Source organism: Populus nigra, chromosome 6, assembly GCF_951802175.1.
Source record: "Populus nigra chromosome 6, ddPopNigr1.1, whole genome shotgun sequence".
In the NCBI taxonomy this organism is placed as follows: domain Eukaryota; kingdom Viridiplantae; phylum Streptophyta; class Magnoliopsida; order Malpighiales; family Salicaceae; genus Populus; species Populus nigra.
In genome coordinates this window covers 10794443-10813119 of record NC_084857.1, presented here as the reverse complement: position 1 = coordinate 10813119, position 18677 = coordinate 10794443, and the positions used below count along the sequence as shown (strand labels likewise).

The window sequence follows — 18677 nt, the reverse complement described above, 5'->3', positions numbered from 1 at the left end:
TGATATGAAAAGTCTCATCATGACTTTAAGCTACCATGGAAGATAAATAAGGGAATTTTTGGTGCTCAAACATTGCAGCATAATCATCACTCCATCTAACAATGGTGCTAGCGGTGCTGCGGTAATAATAATCTTTCTTCCAAAATGGCTGGTAAACTTTATAGCCAATCATATATGAAGAAGCATCGAGACATAGTATTAACTCACTTCCTCTTGATGCTTTGATTGTTAGTATGGTTTATATGGTGTATGACGAGGCTTAAAAATGCTGTCAAGCTAGCTAGGCCCATGGAACGAAGTGAGACAAAACATAAAGCATCAAGAAGTTTTTGGCAACGTTAGAGAGAATGTCCCACATCGCCTAAAGAGAAACTCAAACACGCGAGGTGTTGCTATATAAATGAGTACATTCTTCGTTATAAATCACGCAGCCGCGCGGTGAGCACAGAGCGAACTATTCTTTCGCCTTTTACTAAAGAATACCGTGTGCACGCCGCAAATAACGGCATACGCCAATTTTTTGAGGGGATCTCCTCTATAGGAGCAGCCCCACAATTCTAGTCTAAATATTCTGTCAACGAAGGTTTTCGAAGGGCAAGTCCTTAATCTGTGGTTTGTACAAGGCCAACGTCCTAGAATCGAAACGTTAGGTAAGTTAACGGCAGTTTCAAAAGGGGGACACCACGAGCACATCTCCCCCACCCCAGCCAGTGAAGTCCTAATGCTGCTCTGCTCTCATGTCCTCATAGCTTAAAAGTCTCCTTTACAAACTTCACGCGGATAAATACCTGAAACATCAGATTAACCCCCCAAAGAATTCCTGAAAGTTGACTTCTAAATATAATAGCGACTAAAAATGGCAGGAAAAATCTCATATACCATGACGAATTGTTTAGGATCAATCTTTTAAGCTTGTGACATGCCCTTAGCTTAGAACATTTCAGATTAGCCCAAAACCCTGCCTTTGAGCTGTAGGAGTATAGATTAGAAGTAAGGTGCAAGCAAGCAACCAGCTATACCCTCTTGTACCATAAGATAAAAAATTAACTTAACATTTTCCATATTCTACCCATCCCAAGTGTTTCAAATTCTGTTTCTGTTGGCAAAATAACTGACAAAAAGAATCACTCAAGCTGAGAACCAACAACTTAATGCGTTAAAGATGATGATGATCTTTAAAATTAGCTATCAAAGCATAGATTTATGCATAAATTTGAACACATCTCATCTCATCCTTGATCAAATGTCTCAAGCTTCCATTTATCCTCCAATTGGAAAGACCCTCTTCTTTTGAGATAAAAGATGCTGATAAATCTGGCGATGGGAGATATTTAGGCGATAAAATTTAATCACAGAGACTAGACAACCATCCTTGCTGCTGACATGAACTGTGGGTATAGAAATACGTACAGGGATAAAGAAACATGAAAGTATATATTAACATAATGAACAGCAGCATTTACACAAATTCCTCCAGGAACTGAATTGCCTTTGCATTGCATCTCTAAAATTAAACAAGAAAAGAGAGGAACACATGACATCCCAATCTGTACAAGAGGTATAAAAACAACACGAGTTTCAAAGGTGACCCCCCTTAAAGACATGTTGTCAGAAATGAACTACATGTCGGTGAAGGATGGAAATAAAATGGTAGTGGTTTCTAAAAATAAATGTAAAACCCCATTCCTCTTCGGCTCTTCCTCTCCCGGGCCGGGTCTAGATAGAGTTGCCATTGCTGAGCTGCCTGAGCTTTCTCAATTCTCTCTATCTGACTTGTCATCAATCATAGTAGCAAGCTCCACCATCAATCAAATAATCTACTCTACTGGTATCTCATCATCATCATCATCATATTGTTATTATTATTATTATTATTATTATTATTATTATTTTGCTTTTCTTTTTGCTCTGGGTTGATAAGGAATCTATCTTTAGTCAAACATCATTAATCCTCATTTCTCATCTGTGTTTGGCTCCTGATAACGTAAGAAAACGAAAAGAAGGAAATATAAAATCGGTGCTTGTTATCCAGAAATATAGAATTTCATGAACATCCAAAAGACATTCACCAAATTTGTCCTTTGTAACAACAGCACATTCCTTGGATGTTTTCCGTTTTGAAAATACGCGTTTCCATCAAAGCTACTTAACTTAGGTTATTTATTTTACAAAATTGCCTTGTAGCCGAACTATTGCTATAGTGGGGATGGTGTTGGTTTTGGTTTGCAACAACCGTCTGTAGCATTGATAGAGGAGGAGGAAACCCAAAAACTGACGTGGGTTTGAGCTTGAGCTTGTAAGATGGGTTTTTTCTTTTGGTAGTTTTGTCAAAGATGAGATGGGATTTATGCTATCTATCCTGAACTGTGGTGAAAGGTCGGTGATCTTGAACCAATGCACACCAAGTGCTTGAAGTTTTGTCTCTTTGAGGTCCCCCAGTACCAGCACTTTCTTTGTTACTTATGGATACGAGTCCAGACCCTATTGTTTTTCAGCTCCTTGTTCCTTGTTCACCGATCATCACAATAGAGGTTGTGAAAATGAGACATAAAGTCCATTTGTCTTCTAGCTTGGTCAAAATCATTTAAGTAAATGACTGACAAATTGGATATCGACATAGAGAAATTAGAGAATCACGGAGTCAGTTATATTAGGAACCGATGGTATAAGAGAACTGGATGCCTCATTTGTATTTAAAATTTCAATCTTGTGTTTTGGGATTTTTGAGAGCAAAAATAACTTAAATGCATTTTTGTAGAAAGTAGTTTTTATTTCTAGACAAATGAACACATTTTCTTCTTTTTCATTATTTTCCACAGGAAGTAAAAACGTGGAGATGGATGAGAAAATTGAAACGAGAAAATGAAAAATGTTCCTTTTAACTAAAGAGGCCCTAAATTTTTTGGACACTTTTTTTTATAGTATTTGACTGAATAGTTCTAATAGAAATTAGTATTATCTTTCAGATAATCCAGGGAAAGTGACATTGGAATGAACTGCTTATCACGCTTGTCTTCATATACAGCTTCTATATTTGGAAGAACAAGCCATTTCATCGCAACAACTGCTACCAATTCACACCAATCTTGGATTCCCTTTTGGAGAAGGAGCTGTGTACATCCTGGTCTCCATTTAGAATTTCTTTCCACCAGATTTCGCGTCCAGTGCTACTCGTCTCGAAAACCGAGTTTAAAAGCTTCGGTTAAGAAAAACAAGGATCCTCAGCCAACAACAGTTATGGACCATGAGAATGATGCTTTCTTTGTTGTGCGGAAAGGAGATGTTGTTGGTGTTTATAAGAATTTTGCTGATTGTCAGGCTCAAGTTGGATCTTCGGTAATTAATCTCCTCAATTGTCACCCCATGCTTTACTTTTTCACATTTGCTTTTTTTTATTTTTTTATTAATCAAGTGGCGTAACTGTAACGCTCTCATATTATAAGTTCTATATATTTCATTCCATATGCTTGTATATGTTAATTTCCATTTTGAGATGTATCATAGGAGTTGCCAATGTTCTTTTCTTTTCTTCCTTCCTTTTTTCTTATGGAGGTTAAAACATCACTTCTCATTAAATTTGCAACATCTGAAAGTTTATGTTAGGGTGTTGAATGATCTGGGCCTGCCAGTTCAATTTTAGTCCTGCCACGGTTTAAATTATCTGTTTCAAATTTCTGCCACTCATATGAGGTATTTCTGCCTTGTTCTCTATTCATCAATCTCTCAGAAATATCCATCATCCTGGTTTGGAATACAACTCTCACACCATCTTATATTTACTATTTTTTTTCCAGGTACTCATTTCTTAATGAGTGGCATATAGAGAATCACGATACTTATGGCTGAAAAGTGACACTTCAAAAAACTTGCATTGTTTTTCAGGAGGCTTTGACACCTCATCTCATGCCATTTACTCCTCATTTGACACGCATGTTAAAGGAATTGTAATATAGTAATCTTGTTCATATAGTTATTTCTGTCAACCATCTATTGGCTCTCCTTCTTCTTCTTATTTACTTCTCTTCCTGGATTTATGTTTGATAGTAACTTTAGAAATAGATGCTGATGCAGTTAATAAACAATATAGATGTTATCTTGGAAGAGGAACTAAAGATATTTGGCCCTTTTTCTGTTGCTAGATATGCGACCCTCCTGTCAGTGTCTACAAAGGGTACTCGCTATCCAAGGACTCTGAGGCCTATCTTGTTTCCCATGGGCTTCAGAATGCATTATATACTGTCAGAGCTGCAGATCTGAAAGAGGACCTTTTTGGCATGCTCATGCCTTGCCCTTTCCAGGTGTGTTGACCTCAATCATCACCTCATGTGTACAGTTGAAATTGAAGTAACTTTACTTATTAATTACTTAAAAAGATTAAAGACAGAAAAAATAACAGAACATATTCTATCTCCTAAGTAAATTAAAGATACACAATAGAACATAGTGTATCTTTAAAGATAGCAAAAAATAATAATAATAATAATAATGATAATGATAATAATAAAACCATTGTAGAAAAGAATAGCTCTATTAAAAGATATGTGCACGTGGTTCATGAATCTTTATTGCCAATAGGAAACAAAACTATCATAAATATTCAAAGAAACCTGAACATATATCTTAAATGCACTACAAAGACTAACTATAATTGCAACTCATAAGGTTGGTATCAAAATTATTGAACTAAGGATGTGTATCACATTATCAGATTTTAGAACCCAATTCTTCTATCATGCTAGTAGGATTCACATGTTCCATTTGGTTATATCATTACATAGGGAAACCATTATGAGCACTCTCTTGGTATCAGTTCCATTTAAACATTTGACTTTAGTTGCAAGATAGCAGCATCCTGTTCAGAATAGAAACGCATTCTGCTTTAAATTGCAGTTTCGATATAAACCTTTAGAACTACAGTTTCTCGGCACACTTCTCCTTACACATTTTCAGGAAGGAAGCAGATTTTGTTGTTTAAGCTTAGCTTATAATCTTTATAAATAGTTTGAAGAAGTTGTTAGCTTTGAGAATCTCTGTGAATCTTTGGCATAATGGTAATAATGTTTTTATATCTCCAACCTATAACATGCTTTGACCTTATAAACTGAGCAACATCTAAATTTCAATGTACAAGTCACTCTGTTCAAATTGATGAACAGCTTGTTGCAGAAATTTAAAAAGATATGATGCAGTTATCAGGGTGCTATGCATGGCCAAAACATATTTACGATGATCAAATGAGTTCCTTGTGGAAAAATCTAATAATGCCATTTTTATAGGCATGTGTCAGAAAGCATTTCATATTTTCATCAAGCTGCGGTGCCCGAAGAAGTTAAGAGATTTTTTCCTGTACAATTCAAATTTCAATTAAAAATACTTTTTCGCAGCAACCTGCTTCTTCCGATGCTGAAACATGCAAAAATGATACAAAAAAGAGATCACGGGAAGTCCTGGGATCAGAAATCACAGTAAGTTTGGTGCCTGCTAGTCTACTTGGTTGGAGGGTGTGTCTTTGTTAATCTTTGTTTATGAGATTCCTCTGCTTGTTAGAGGCCATTTTTTTTTAATAAAGGAATATCCATTGTTTACAGGACACACCTGGATCAACATCTATGATGAGTAAGCATGCCAATTTGGATAATCAAGCTGAGTGTCAAGCACATAATTCCAATAGTGTACGTGGATGTAAAATTATGGATGCAACATTGTGTATGTGTTCTTTGGCCAGATTGTTTTCCATAATCTGATAGTAGAAGATCATGTTCATTGGTTACTTGTAATTATGTCTTCCCAGGATAAGCTAGTAAATGCTTCAAAATATTTGTTTTTATGAATTCATCGAACAAAGAAAACCCTGATCTTTTACTCACAGAGATCCTGTCTTCTTGAGTTTGATGGTGCTTCAAAAGGAAATCCTGGACAAGCCGGGGCAGGAGCTGTCCTACGAACTGATGATGGAAGCTTGGTATGCATTTTTAGTTTATGTCACCATGAATTATCTTTAGCGGTATTTATGTCTTTCTAAACCTTCAATTTGTGTAGATCTGCAGATTACGGGAAGGACTAGGCATAGCAACCAATAATATGGCTGAATATCGAGCCATCTTATTGGGAATGAAGTATGCTCTTCAAAAAGGTTATACAAAAATTCAAGTAAAAGGCGACTCCAAGCTTGTCTGTATGCAGGTTGGTTTGCTGTTGATTACCTGTTTACTATTAATGCCCCTCATCTGGCTTGCCTGTTAGCATGCCATTTCTGTATCAAAAAAGTTTATTAATTTGATTTTCCATCTAATGATTTGCTTTCACTTTTCACTTGTTTCCTGATATGGCTCGTATTTATCAGTTAAAAGTGCTTTTTTGTGGCAATTCTGGGACCAATTTGTCTACTGCTTCACCAAAGTCAACTCCAGTTTTAGGAGTTGGATTTGGTGATTACATATGGATTAAAAACACAAAAGAAAAAGCATGAGCATCAGAGGCTGAACACTATTGACCTATCCCAGATGTTTATATTTTTTCTGTCACCGCAACCTTTTTTCTTCCCAACTTTGAATATGTAGGGCGGGGACAAACTTTTCTCTGTTGTGTGGAGTTACAAATGAACTGAGATGTTCATGAGCAACTTGAGCGTAACTGTAGATTATTCTTGAACACATGAACCGAAACTCAGGCCTCATTATTAGACTGGTTCAATAAACAAGAAGACTAGAGCAGCCTCAAGAGTGGATATGGTGGTGACGCAATAGAAGAAGAGTTCTTTTAAAGATATTTGTAATTTTATTAATTCTTGATGATTGGTGGTTCTTTATGCTCATGATGAACTTGTTCTTTTGCAATATCCACCATGATATCACTGTTTTTATTATGTTGCTGAGCCACATATTTTTCAAGCATGCTGTTTTGATTATTTTGATGAGCCATAAACTTATCATTGTTTTCATCTGAACTCTAAGGTTATACAGCCCACTTTCGAGATTTTGCACTCTCTTTCTTCCAACTTGCTATCCTCTATGGCCATTTTTTACTTTTTTATTCTTTTTTTTAACACCTCTCTGCCACTCTGGTTTTTCTTTTCACTTTTGCTCAGAACAAACTTTGAGTCTCCTCTTGTATTTTGTTCTTGTGGATTCAGGAAACACCCTTTTTGGAGTCTAGGCATTTCCATTCCGTGTTCCATCTCCTTCTTCAATTTCTAGCCTTGTCCTACATGAATTGGCTCATGAGCAATCTTGATGATGAAACTGAAATAAAATCTCTACTGTGATGCTATTGTTGTTTGTCTGTTAGAATCCTCTGCCACTTTTGTTTATAGCTCTATTATTTTGTTTATAAATCTTGCAATCCTTTCTGGATGCTTTTTTATTTTTTGGAATAATGTAACATCATTTTTAATGACAATGCTGATTTGTTATTAAATGAGAAAAGCTTGAGGTCAACTAGAGTTGTGCTAATGTGACTTGAGAACACAAGCTGAATGGTAGCATGAGCATGGTGTAATTGTTAATGTGCTAAGCTTAGGAGGCTAAGCTTGACTGAGCTTTGATGCTATGTTTTCAATCATACCAAGCTCAAATTTTTTAAAGCTTGTTTTGGCTTGGCTTAGCTTGACTTTGCTCATTCATAGCCTTAGGTGGTGGTTTCTTTAAATTAAAAACAAAACAGGCCAATCATTTCCGTTCTTTTGCTTTCATGTCTTAAGTTTTGGTTCTTGTATGTTAGTGGTCATATATATGTTTTATTCTACCTCAGTTTGAAATTGAGAGTTTCACTTGAATCAGATCAACCCAAACTCAATTTTCAAAGCTTATTTTGGTTTGGCTTAGCTGGACTTGGCTCATTTATAGCCTTGAATGGTGGTTTCTTTAAATTTTAAAAAACAGGCTAAGCATTTCTGTTCTTTTGCTTTCACATCCTAAGTTTTGGTTCTTATATATTAGTGGTCATATATACGTCTCATTGGTCATATATACGTCTCATTCTACCTCAGTTTGACATTGAGAATTTTACTTGGTGCAGATTCAGGGTTCATGGAAGGCCAAACATGTGAACATCACCAACTTGTGCACAGAAGCTAAAAAGCTGAAGAATAGTTTTCTTTCCTTTCACATCAGTCATGTTCTACGGGTTAGTGCAGTTCATTATGCCTGTTGTTCTGCGGCTGATATTAGTATTTTGTGGGTCATGTAGTGTGTTTTTCAAATGCTGTCTCACATTCTATTATCATGTCTATCTAGAAGGACGTATGCTATGCCATGCTGGCTCCTTCAGAATGAATAACAGGCCTTTTGGATCCCAGATTCTTATTTATAGTGCTGCTTTAAGCAGGGATTTATAATCATTCAAGATGGTCATATTTTCAGTTGTTTGTGCAATAGTGCCCTCGTATACTGTGAACAACTGCTCCATTTTGAAAAATATATTATAATTGGTGTTATAATGTGTATTTATATGGTCCCTTTGTTGACATTATTTTCCATCACCCACTTTCGGAAGGAGGAGTTCTTAAAACACTTGTAGACTTATACTGGAAGGGACGGGCACTGTTCTCCAGAGATCATGCCAAATTTTTTGAACTGTGATGCTTTTATGCCTAAAGCTGAAGACTCCTCTCAACCCTGGAAAACTAGATGAAGGCACAATAATGTTTGCTCACCTAGAATTAGTGTGCTAGTTGTTCAGGCTACTAGTGTTGCAAATGACATTGCACTGCTTCATGGTGTGCCTTGGCTAGGAATGCAATTTGGTATAGTGCCACTGAGATCCAAACAAGTTGATTTTCTTTTGTTTGTTTTATCTGCATGTAAGGGTGGTATCTGTTTTAAGATATCTTGTTTGTTTTATCCAAACAAGTTGTTTGGTTTACAACTTGGTTGGATAGATTGACCAGAAATCAATAATTTAGAGAACCTGATCAAACATCTTAACCCAACCAAGAATTGAGGTTTTAAGATTTTCAGTATTTCCTTGCTTCTGCTTAAAGGCCTGAATTTGAAAAACAAAATGAGCCACTGCTGTGAATTTGGTAGTAATGAAACCATGCTCTACAATTTATCAGTAAGCCACCATAGATCAATGTGTGAACTTTTTCCGCTGATGCTTCTTTAGCCTTGTTGGTTAATTTGCTGACCATGTTCATCTGCACGTTTCATAGGAATTTAATTCTGAGGCTGATGCTCAAGCGAACCTGGCCGTCCATCTAGCTGGTAAGATTTCATGTTTCCTTCCGTATAGCCTAGGCCTAGCAACAATATGGTTTAGTTAACTAGTTTGTTAAATTAACAGGCTCTCTTTCTGTTGCAGATGGTGAAGTTCAAGAGGAGTTTGAGTAGTATCCGTCTAATGACGGTAGCCTACTACATACATTTCATTTTAAATAGACATCAAGTACAGTACATTCTTGTTTATCCATTGTTCTTCAGGCTAAAAGATTTCTTTGGAAGTCTTGGTTGGAAGAGCGAAGCACGACTCTCAGTTGCAAGGATTGGAGTTCATTGCCAAAGTTTTTTTTGTGCAAAACAGCTCACATTTGTCTTGGATGGTACAATTCTCCATGGACCACATGAGCATGACTTTTTATGGGAGAGTATAACTTCCGAACATTTTGCATGGATAGTAGTGATTAGAGAAAATCTCGAAGTGTTTCTCAAACCTTTTACATAGATCTATGTTCAGGCGTTACGTGCAGTCCACAGTTTGTTCGTCAAGTCTCGCAGTCGACATTTTCCTATTTGTTATCATCATGGATTGCAGTGATCGGAAATACAAGCTATTTTGTTTAAGAACATGTTACCGGAGCTTAAACAATTACAAGTTTGTCATCAACTACACGAGTTGAGTGTTTTTTAATACTGATAATGCCCTCGAAGTTGCGTTCTTTTAAAAACCAACATACAGTATGTGGATGATCTCTCCAAGATCTAATACACTTTTTTTTTTTTTTTCCAACTGTTTCTTAGATTGTCAAAGTATCCTTTGAACCTAGCAAAGTTCAATTTTCCAAATAGAATAAAACTCTTCACAAGCTAGCTCGTTCTCTGTAGCGATGAATAGTTTTTTCCATTACAAGTCCTATTTGAGAAACAGTTCCTAGTAATTTTGATCTCCAATTTTCACACTAAAAACTTAAAAAATCACTATGCTGTATATAATTATAATAGCACACACCCTAGATGGCTATTGTTATGTCAATGGAGAAAATGGATCATGGAAGGAAAATATTTCTGCTCCTACAGACAAGCAAGCAATATGTTTCGGAATCAATAGACACATTAATCTCAGATTAACAGAATTCTCAAAGGAACAGATATCTTAAACTTGGGGAACTGTCCTAGAGAATTGCTACAAAGTTTAAAGAAGAAGAAAAAAACAAGAACATGAGACAATGAAGAGTTGCCTATTTATCACATAAAAAGGAAACTCACACAAATGAAAAATCCAGATTTAATTTCCGCTGCATATGAACAGAAATTCACACTTAAAAATAAAAGGAAAAAAAAATAGTAATTAGATATTGGGTTATCACAGAACGAAAAAGAAAATCAACAATAAAAATAAGTCTGGGAGTTTGTTCATAATTCCAAAAACATTACCTTATTCAAAATATTTTAAGAGTTATAGCCACTTTCAGTTGAAACAATGTCGGAATGTTAGGAGCGAGAAAACGAGGATTGGAAGACGATCAATATTCTCTTCACCTCCCTCTTCTTCTGAGATAATTGCTTCGCCATCCTATCCGATCATGTGCATAATCTACTAATCTAAGGATGATAATTTATATTGTGTAACAAACATAAAATAAATTTAACCATACATTTCACCTCGGTGTCGTGGTGTAGTTGGTTATCACGTCAGTCTAACACACTGAAGGTCTCCGGTTCGAACCCGGGCGACGCCAATATTTCTTTTTCACTGGACTGATCTGGGCTTGGAATTTTACGAGAAACAGGCTTCTATATATAGCAAGTTTTCACAGCCCAATTCAGCGGCCGAAACCCAATTTATTTTCTCTTTTTTTTTTTCTGGGAAAAGTTTAATTAATTTATAAGATTTGACGTTTTATTGGTTTTTGTGCCGTTTCCTTAAACAAATCCAGCTTCTAAGGAAATTGATCAGGAACTAGGTTCATCTAATGAGAAAGTATATGCAGAAAAGGTTTTATACCGATATTGCAACTTATGTATATGTGTGATCGAAATTACAGCATCAAATGTTTTTTTGTGTTGCTAAGATAACAATTTACTCTTGTTTATGTAGCTTTACTCGTTAATTTAATTAAAAACATCCATGAAAACACGCATAGGGACAACGTCTCACTGCATGCTCTAGCAAAATATCTCAGCCGAGTCCATAAGCTGGTGGGAAGCTGGCATTTCGGGCCATGCTATAAATTCTGCTTCATAAACCTCGTCGCAAATGCTCTGGGCCTCGAATGCAGGCTTAATTTTGACACCGTTTTTATTTTTCTGAGAAGATGTCCCCAGCCTTGCTATAAAGCTCGAACAACAAGCCGGCAGTCTTATTACTCTCTTCCACTTTCATTAAAAAATGGAAGACAGAGACTTTTTTTTCTTTTTTCTTGATGAATGGTGAAGGGAAGATAATGTAATGAAACGTTAAAAGGAAGTGAAAAGTATAATTAAGAAATAAATATGGGGGAAAAATAATAGTAAGAGACGTGGCAGTGATCCCAGGCTGTGCATAGCCCACCAATGAGGCCATTGCCCATTTCTGATGTTTCCATAACATTAATTAAAAACTGGATGGAGCTTTTGGGACAATTCTTCCTTGGATGTTGGCGTTCGGCAAGTAGAGCTTTCCACAAGGGCCAGGAATCTTTTCAGCTGACTGACAGGAAACAGTCTCCAAACATCATCCACTGTATTATATACAAGATTGTTAGGTGAGCCCATCCGTTGGTTGGTAGATAATTGACATTAACAACTCTGCTAGCTTGTCAATAAAACTTCATCGGACTGTTCTCATATTTCGGCCCTCTACTCTCAGATTTTCTTAATGAAGACTCTCTGGTTTTTTTTTTGTTTTTGTTTTTCTTGGGTGATTAAAGCACTGTATTTGGTTTATCACATATCAAATCACTAGTTACCTACCCACTGCAAATTAATTTTACTCATGTTAACAAATAACAGCCCAGCTGATAATACTTGTTATGGGTTTTGGCTTACACCAGGAGAACTTCATTGCCATCAAACCAAATTCAGCCACGATACACAAACCCAGATCAATTCTCCTCCTACTTAAATGTAATCCAGCCGATTCAACTCTCAACCAAACTTTAACTCACATGACAGATAATTTAGATTAAAAGGAATTTCAAAGTAAAATCACAGAGAGACTAAAATGACGAAGAACTGCAATCTTTTCTTTTCCTTTTCTTTTAAGAAAAGAAAAAACTCTTTATGACATGAATTGACGAGCAGAGCAGGGGTTGGGTGGAAAGTAATTCGTGAGTGAAGGTGGCGGTGCTCCAATTTTGGAATGGCTGTAAATTTAGCAGAAATAAAGGGGGGGGGGGGGGGGAGAGACGAGAATCTGAAAGAATTTGGTTTTGATTTTGAGTTAAGATGTTAAGAGTGGGAAACAATTTTAAGTCTGGCCGGTGGTATTGTGCTTAGAGAGAGACTGAGATGAAGGTGCGTGATTTGCTGGAATAGGGAGAAGACGGTAGTGGTTATGGTTGAAGGAGAGAAGCACAGCACTGGGGGGAGAGGGGGAGAGGGGGAGAGGGGTGACGGTGAAAAAGGTGGAAGAGAGAGATAATTGATTTACGGTTTGTTTGTTGAGTTGTTTTTCATTATTGCTTTTTTTATTTTACTTACAATTTAAAAATCTTTATACAAATTTTCTGTCTTTTTATTTATTTATGAATTTTTATTCCATGAATTTGATTTTTTATGTCAGGTCACTTTTAAGCTGATGTGTTAGGTTACGTGTCATTTTCATCTGACGTGTCAGTCCGCGTTTTACCAAAAAAATCTTGAAAGATATATTTAACAGGAAAAAATATAGTTTGTTATTCAGTTCAACTGTATTTTAAATATAATAGCTAATTACAGGCAATTCTACCATTGGTCATTACATTTTTTTTCATTGTTAGTTTAGTTAGTGAGGAGTAGATTTTTTAATCTCGATATACTGATAAAAGAAAACTATATTTAAAAAATAATCGATGAGATTCTTACATATTTATTTATTAGTAATTGTTGGGTGAGTGAATTAGATTTAACCTAAAAAAAATAGTTTGTTAGAAGAAATCAAGGAAATGCGTGTTTCTAACATTTTAAGTTTTTTATATGTAATGAAATTAAATTAATTGTGTTTTTTGAATATTATTTGGTAGAATATGTAAAAAATTGACACGTGCATTGAAATTTGTACCCATCTCAATTTGTTAGTGGTAGCATAAACCCCTCACTACTGGGCAAATTCCATCAATTTAATGGATATTCTACTAGCAATATTGAAAAATAACTTTAATAGGATGTTGTAATATTTTAAATTGAATTGAATTTAGATGTTTTAATAAAATTTTATGTTTAGAATTATTTTTAAGAGTTAAAAACTGAATTTTAAATGGAATTCAATCTCTAAAAAATAAATTAGAGATCAACCCTTCTAATTTATATATATATATTTTAAAAAATTAATATTAAAATTATTTTCTCCCAAAATAACAATATAGCCCTTTTTTTAAAAAAGGAGAAATAAAATGAAATTAACGAGGTAATATAAAAAATAAAATAAATTGAATTTTATTTTTTTTAATCTATAAATTAACGTTACTTGTCAATTAAATTCAAATCAACAATATAATTAAATTTAATTATAATACAAAATTAATTAAAAAACAAGTTAAACAAATGACATGATATTAATTACACTTTCTTAGATCTCTAGGGCAAAGAGAGTATAGTAACGCTGCTAAAAGTTAAAACAATTAAGGCGTGTTCGGTAAATTTCCTTTTCCATTCTCCAACTCCAGTTTTCTACTCTATTCTCAATTTTTATTTTTCAACAAAAATTCAGAAAAAAATTGTTATTTTCTCAGCTTGTCTAGCCATTAAAAACAAACGGTTCTGAGCCGGATGAATTGTCGGTTCTCGACGTAGATATCAAGTTATCAACAACCCTGGATTGAAAGTGTTTGATTGGTTGAATTTTCTCTCTGAGGATTTTAGGTATGAAGTAGGCCCCATCAGCTCATAAATTGTCAACGAAGTTGACGATGTTAAGGGTCCTCTAAATAAAGAAGAAAAGATTGAACGGGACGGCATAAATCTTAAGAGTTACGACAATCTTTTTCTCTAGATTATTAATTGTTATATTATGTCTCTTTCGATTTATTGTCTACATAATTAATTAATCTAGCTGGAAATAAATACAGATACGTTGTGGTTTTAAAATAATACGATCACAATACTCGTAACAAATACTTCCTCGTAGAATTATTAGCAGTGTTATCATCTAGAAGGACATAATCAACAACACGAGTCCTTAATTAGTTTTTGTGTTGTCACCCTCTTAATTTAATATTACAAGAGGAAAAAAATAGAATTGACCACAACGAAAATATTAATTAGTAAATCTGACGTCGTTTTCAATAACCAGGAGAACCGACAACAGGGATGCCATGAAATAATTAGGGTTCAGGTGGTATCTGTGAGTTCTAGCCTCTTTTGAGAGATAAATCCATATTACTAGAGCTCGATGGTTAGCATGAGCGACCACGCTAATTAAATAAAATCGAATAATCAAAACATGCTAAAGAAATTAATACCTAGCTAATGCGGTCGGGATATTTAAATTATGAAAAATGCTAAAAAAAAAAGAAGAAAAAATTTCAAGAAGATTAATTATGAGTCATGCCATCGTAATTTTACAGCGTGTTTGGTATTACAATTGCTGTTGTGGTTATGATTTTAAAAAAATTATTTTATAAAAAGTACTTTTAGTTGAGGTTGGGTTGTAAAAATATATGTTTAGTTAAAACTGTGGTTGAAACTGAGATTGAACAAAAAGTAGTTTAATGTGTTTGGTTAAAAAAATGCTTTTCAAATTGAGGTTATAAAATAATTAAAAAATAATTTTAATTTAAATATTGTAGATTTAACTACTATTATTACATCATGAAATAAATAATATTGATATCAAATTTTTTTTATTATTCCATTAAACTATATACAATGTCATCACATACAAAATCTATCCAACAATGACTATATTTTTCATGGTTTCTTAAGCACGCAACAACAAAAACTAAATTTTTTGTTACGTCATCAAGCGATATCCTTCTAATTTTTTGAATAAAACACAATTAAAATAAAAATAAAAACTGAATTTTTTTAACTGAGTCGGATTCGGCAAGAACATATTTAAAAAAAAAACAATATTGTTCATGTTCACGTGAACAATATGAGTGAAATCAATTAACTGCACTGAAAAAAAAAACTAAACTTTTCACCCTGTTTTTCAAAAAAATAATATTCACGTGAACAGTGCAATAGTGGAGCAGTGCAATAGTGGAGCCGTGCTCCACTGTTCTGCTTTTTCCCCTACGACTCATAAACATGCAGTTCTGCTAACATTTTGATAGGTCCTACCATCAAAAAACAATTTTTTTTCTTAACCAAACAGCATTTGGTGTGGTTGCGGGTGAACCTCACCCGCAACCACGTTACCAAACGCCCTCTAAATACGGAACTCAATACTGGATTCCACCAATATAGTGATTTGTATGTATTCTTAACGTCTTTTTTCTTAATGTTTAAAATCATTTTAAATTAAATAGTTAATATTGACTAGTAACCAATATAATTTGTGACTTAGTATTAAATTCAATTGAGTTAATTTAATAGTTAAAGAATCATCCAAGTTCACACTTCAAGCAAATTTCTTTTATTATTTAGTTTTAATATATAGATGATCATTTTCCTTTAACTAAAATAAATAAATAGATTTTGTTTTAATGTATGAAAACTAGTTTAAAAATGTCAAAAGAAAAAGGAAAAATTGACTTAATGTGGTCATTGATTAACAAGAAATAACGGAGGAGGGAAATCATTTTACTCTCCTTATTGTTAGTTGGAACTTTTTTTTTTTAATTTCACTCTTTAACATTAGAATTTATTAGAAATTGAACTTCATAATTTATTTTGATTTACTTTATATGAGGTTAGCCTAACTAGTTTTACAACTCGAGTCTCGAGTTTTATGAGTTAACCTAGTTGACTCAGGTTTTTTGTTCTTTTTTATAATTGATTGTTTATTTTCAATCTAATCATTCACCATTTGAGTTGATTGAGAATTAAATTTAATAATTTGTCTAGGTTTGCTTTCTATAAGGTTATCGTAATCTCATGACCAAGTTGAAGTTTTTTTTTTGTTCTTTTTTTAATTGATATTTTTCAATTTAATTCTTTAACATTGAGTTAATTGAGAATTAAACTTCAATATGTTTTTTTTATTTGATTTTTATGAGATCATCATTGTCTCATGATCCAAGTCATGAATTTTCATGTAAACTCGATTTGACCTAAGTCGATTTAATATATTGTCTCAATATTGTTTTTAAAAAATATTATCTTGAAATTTTTTTAGTCAAACTATGTTATTGTTTCTTTATTGTCCAGATTATTTTTAAACTTGTTAAGTTAACCGGGTTACATCATATTGATCTCTATAAAATTTAAATTTTATTTTAATTTTTAAAAATACATTAACAATATTTTAATTTTTTTAAAAAATAATATGACCCGCTTTATATCATGGGTCAATAATAATTATGTACTAGTAGCTTTTGCGCTAAAGCATGATTATTTTGCAAGAGGATTTATTAAACAATTCAACACAACCCCCCAAACCTAACGTTCAAAACCACGATTAAGTGGGACTAGACTTGAAAATGTCTTATTAAATGCATCTCAATCTACCTCACCGCCCAAAGTCCAAAAGCTGCCCATGCATGGGTCCTCCTTTAAATGCTTATTCTTTGAACACAGGGGCTGGATGGGAACAGATACCAGAACCCTAAGGTCCTGTGAAACAAGACTTGATTTTGATAATGAAGGGAGCGCTTCAAAACCCCTCTTTCCTTCACCTTTGTTATCTAAAGGGAGAAAGATAAAGAATCGGAAAAGGAAAAAAAAATGTTGAGCTGCTTTTGATAGCCCGACGTCTTTGAGAGGCAGATCATACAAGACTTAAAACAGATAAAAAAAAGAACAAAAAGAGGAGAAAACAGTGCTGAAAATGATGTTTCCACCTTTTATTCAAGAAATCCATGATGATGCTCTCGATCTTAGCAAATTTCAAAATTTGGTTCCTGTGACCTTGTGTCCTTGTCCATTGACAACAATCAATAAAACTCCCAAAGCTAGCTTTAAGCAGCGAGCACACCCATGTATTGGTTTATTGGGAGACATTTACCTAGCCATGAACTGCGTTCTTTCGTTTCATGCACGTACAGGCATGTGCGTGTAAATAACACTGTTCATTACATTCATCAGAATTTAATTAAAATAAGTTATTAAACACATAATCACTACTCTGGGCATTTAAAATAAATCATTGGTTATGCAATCACTGATGCCGAGCAAGATGCAACCTTGGATATATTCATTGATTCTACAGTACTTACATGTGTCTATACAAGTCAAAGTCAACTATCATCAGCTTCTTAAATCGTTTACAGACTCATGGCATCATAAATATTGATAAGTATGTTTTGTTGCCAAGGAAAAACGTGCGTGTGCTTATTTATTCGAGAAAAATAAGAAAAGAAAGTCAATTACGTGACTATCATCAACTTCTTGTTTTTGTTTTTTTGGTTTCCTATAACGACAATTTAGGAGGTATAATTAAAATCATGGAAAGAAAAAATAAGAAAAGATAGACTGCTTGTCTTCGTAGCAAATATAAATTTTGTGTATTAACATTCCCTGAGTCCCAATGGCCGGCCGGTGATGTTATATAATAAAGTTACCAAAAAAAACACAAACAAAATACATTCACAAAATAACAGCACAAAAGATCTGCTTGCTTCGGGCACTGTTTCTTGAGGGGGACATGAACTAGAAAAAAGATATATCTTAGAAGGCTCAGGAACGATTAACAAGAAGATATCTATAGATCATGGATTCATTAACCCTTAATTTAAGTTGAGCAGTCTATAAATTGATATCCAATAAGACAAGTCTGTGATCATCAATTACGAGAGGTGGTTTAATTATTTCAATGATCTTCGGAACATTTAGATAATTAATTAATCATTCCAGAAAGATTATGCGCAACTTTTTTGCGACTTCAAAGTGTTAAATCACGTCCAAGATGGGAGAGAGGCGCAGAGGTAAAACAGCATGGGTTACTTTGTATCATTTCACAAACTGTACAAAAACTTTTCAAGAGTTCAATAATTATATATATCATTCGATCCAAAGCTCCACCAGAAGTTAAGAAGTTCCGGTGAACTTTCATCATTTCACCTTTCATAAGATATTTAACTCTACAGTAGAAACTACGCTTTTAACGCTACAATCGTTGCCCCTCCATGCTTGTTAGCGATGTTGTATTTACCATTAATCCACTAAGAACTGCTCTTTTTAATTTTTCAACAGCTATGTTTTTTTTTAATATAATTAAGTGTGCTTTAATTTCTTATTAAT

The 18677-nt window shown here is 34.1% G+C and overlaps 1 protein-coding gene and 2 non-coding genes across 5 annotated transcripts; all 3 read left to right on the top strand.

Annotated features, from left to right (window-relative positions):
* The first annotated feature begins 429 nt into the window (after positions 1-429).
* On the top strand, positions 430-546 carry LOC133698089 (U5 spliceosomal RNA). The gene has a single exon (XR_009843013.1). It is a non-coding gene; the product is annotated as a U5 spliceosomal RNA (small nuclear RNA).
* Positions 547-1587: 1041 nt separating this feature from the next.
* Positions 1588-9784, top strand: LOC133695981 (uncharacterized). Of its 3 annotated transcripts, XM_062117974.1 has the most exons (11): positions 1695-1828; positions 2820-2871; positions 2967-3336; positions 4140-4298; positions 5385-5465; positions 5589-5672; positions 5870-5962; positions 6040-6183; positions 8017-8124; positions 9152-9203; positions 9301-9784. In XM_062117974.1, the coding sequence occupies exons 3-11, from the start codon at positions 2992-2994 to the stop codon at positions 9327-9329; spliced, it is 1095 nt and encodes a 364-aa protein (XP_061973958.1). In that variant the 5' UTR covers positions 1695-1828; positions 2820-2871; positions 2967-2991; the 3' UTR covers positions 9330-9784. The 3 variants fall into 3 exon arrangements, with proteins under 3 accessions (XP_061973956.1, XP_061973957.1, XP_061973958.1); XM_062117972.1 differs by lacking the exon at positions 2820-2871 and having other exon boundaries at positions 1588-1828; positions 3026-3336; XM_062117973.1 differs by lacking the exon at positions 2820-2871 and having other exon boundaries at positions 1687-1828.
* A 1036-nt stretch (positions 9785-10820) lies between these two features.
* On the top strand, positions 10821-10894 carry TRNAV-AAC (transfer RNA valine (anticodon AAC)). The gene has a single exon. It is a non-coding gene; the product is annotated as a tRNA-Val (tRNA).
* The last annotated feature ends 7783 nt before the right edge of the window (positions 10895-18677 follow it).